Source organism: Meleagris gallopavo, chromosome 20 (assembly GCF_000146605.3).
Source record: "Meleagris gallopavo isolate NT-WF06-2002-E0010 breed Aviagen turkey brand Nicholas breeding stock chromosome 20, Turkey_5.1, whole genome shotgun sequence".
NCBI classification, from domain to species: Eukaryota; Metazoa; Chordata; class Aves; order Galliformes; family Phasianidae; genus Meleagris; species Meleagris gallopavo.
The window spans coordinates 8,266,493-8,269,374 of record NC_015030.2 but is presented as its reverse complement, the minus strand read 5'-3'; the positions used below and the strand labels follow the sequence as shown (position 1 = coordinate 8,269,374).

Sequence of the window (2,882 nt, the reverse complement as noted above, 5' to 3'; positions counted from 1 at the left end):
CTGCACGGGCCGCCGAATGGGCGCGGGGCGATGGATGGTGCGCCGTGCCGCTGAACGGGGCGTCCCTTTGTCTGGTAACCGCTGTCCCCCGATTGGGATCGCGTGTTGGAAATCGACCTTCGGGAGCCGGGCATCACCCTGCGGCAGCGGTGGGAGAGAGGAGGAGGAGGAGGAGGAGGAGGATTCCTCTTGGAGGCACCGGAAAGTTATTTACGGCAAACTGATTGAAAAGCATAGAGCGGCAATAAGCGTGCGGTGTGCTGCGTGATTCCCGGGGCAGGAGCGGAAGGAAGTTTTCAGTGTCACTAAATGTGCGATGAGGTTCAGGGATTGGTGCTGTCACTACCCGCACTTGCTTGCTACAGACAGTGACAGCGTTTGATAAAGCACTGGAGATTCTGGTGTTGTCTCAAAGCCTTCCTCACACCGCATCCTTTCATCCTCACTCTTCGTAAAGGAGCTGTATGATCGATGATGTTGCAAACAGGTCGGGCTGCAGGCGGGAGGTGCGAGCTCAGTGTCAGAGGTTTGGGGAACGATGTCACTTTTCTCCCCCATCTGTCAGCAGAGAAAGGAGCGGTGCAGGTGGGGCCGGGATGTGTTGCAGTGGGTTAATGCTGTGCTGTGGATGTTGTGGAAAACCTGCAGAAAGTAAATTGTGGGTTAAGAAATCCTGACAGACGTAGCATTGAATCACATTCTGGTTGAGTGTTTTTGTCCCTTTGCGAGGCTTTGCGAGGTCACGTGCTGGAAAAAGATAAATCTTTATTTTAGGCTTCTGCTGAGATGTATGGACCTCTGAAACATGTCTGCTAGCAGGGTGAGAAGCATGGCATGGGCTTTTCCTGGTTGGAAGGCTGAAGTAGAAGCAGAAGCACGCTGTCTTTTAAGTTACATACATTATCATGAATGCAATTTGATGTTTTTCATCTTTCTAAATGATATCACCGATTTTTTTGGAGACTAAGAACTAAACTAAGGTGTTTCTTTCAAAGCCGTGGCTGCTCAGTATTTTCGCTTTCAGCTGCAGCGGATGGTTCTTTTCTGTTCTTTCCATTTAATGTCCTCTTTTACTATCTTGCAAAATACAGATGTCACGATGATGTTAGTTTCTACTTTGCTTTAAACCGAATTTTACTGGTTTTCATTCGACTGCTAAAATACTGAGATTGTTGTAGGATTTCCTTCTCTTTAGTAATAATGCACCTCTCTAATGATCGGTTGTTTGGGGTCTTACATTCACGTATGTAGAAATGAGACTCAATCATATCTAAAAATGAATGAGGATCAGATAATGTTCTCCTTTTTCACTTCTAATATCAAAATTCTGTAAATTAAAACCAGGTTTTCAGCGATTAAAAATAAGACCTTGGCAGTAGTTGAAGAGTGAAATACTGTTTCTTTATGTATATACCTATATTAGTTTGGTTCTGTTACATGAGAAGCAGTTGCAGTGCTAGCAGCTTTAGCACAGGCACGCAGGCATTTGCTGCTCTGTGCCTCCTGCTCTCCATTTGTTTTACCAAGTCGCTTCCTGCTGACGTTACCTAATGAAGGTGACTTCCATTTCATTCTAAAATGAGTACTTTTCAGTTTAGTTTTAATTTTTAAGATATAACCTGATCCAAACCTTCTCATCCCGATCTGACTTAATTGGTTAAAACTTAACTGTAGGTCTCCTTTTCTGTAAGTTGCTCTTCTGAACTTCAGTTGTTACGTCTGTTTCAGACGGTGCTGCATTTTCACGTCAGTGTGGAGTACGGCTCTGTTACCCATCAGTCACTTTGGAACAGTAACTGCTTTACCAGAACCGACATTTTTCTGGCTCAATTCGTATTTAAGGTTTTTGAAGTTAATTTCTTCGTTTAAACGATCTGTAATGCATCACTGTCAGTGGTCGCTCCCTACTCTTGTTTTGGTACCTTGTGCAAATGACCTCAGTGCATTGGCCAGGATGAAAAATGAGACATGATCATTAACTCGGCAAAGAAAACTTACCTCTTCAGCAACAAATTGCTCTGTGTTTGGGTCCTTCTTTCTGCCTTCCTATGATGTAAAGTCTGTAAGAAGCGAGTTCTGCAGAAAAGGAGCAGTCGTAGTTGTGTGAGTCGTTGCTAAGGGTTTCTGGTAGCTTAAACAAGAAGGCACTTTGTGTTTTACTGTAGGTAGAATAATGACTTGTTTACTTGGAGTTATTTAGACATCATGATGCAGTGCTTAAACTGCCACTTCTGTGATCATCGTTAAAAACAAATAATGTGTTAAGTGGGATACTGTCGCATCGTTAAAGGCTGTTGTTGTGGTAGAGGTTTAAGGCACGGTGGATAATACCTGTTTCTTTTTCTCAGAACCAACGCAGATATACAGATTTCTACGGACCCGGAATCTCATAGCAGTGAGTAATCGGGTTTTTCTCACTTTTTTACTTTGGACTTGTGGCAAGCTAATAAAGCATGTTAACCTTTCTCATTTCTTTTCCCGCAGCCAATATTTTTGCACAGAACTCTTACTTACATGTCCCACCGAAACTCCCGAACAAATATCAAAAGGTAAAACAATTATTTTGAAAAGTAATCCTAAATGTTAACTTCAAAAAATTCAATCATCACTTTACAGTTATTTCTAAAGCCAAAGAACTTTTCTGCCATGTGAAGCACATGTGATTTTTTTAGCTGTGATTTCTGCTGTGAGGAGGACTGCATTGTGGTGACTGCAGAATCCTCATCGAATTGTCCATGTCTGCTTTATTTTGGGACTGAATTTCTTAAGAGTAAATGAATTAATTAAAAGCTGTTTAGCATCAAGGCTTAAGAAATCAGTGATGCTTAATCATGAATATTTAAATTGTGACCTGAACGCTTTTTAAAAAAGAAAATACAAAA

General features: G+C 42.1%; 1 protein-coding gene across 1 annotated transcript in view; it reads left to right on the top strand.

Annotated features, from left to right (window-relative positions):
• Positions 1-2,288: 2,288 nt before the first annotated feature.
• Positions 2,289-2,882, top strand: part of SUZ12 (SUZ12 polycomb repressive complex 2 subunit) — a 15,969-nt gene continuing 15,375 nt past the window's right edge. The window contains exons 1-2 of the mRNA XM_019621752.2: positions 2,289-2,395; positions 2,485-2,549. Coding sequence (XP_019477297.1) covers positions 2,515-2,549 — 35 coding nt within the window. The 5' untranslated portion in view covers positions 2,289-2,395; positions 2,485-2,514. The remainder of the gene's footprint in view (positions 2,396-2,484; positions 2,550-2,882) is intronic.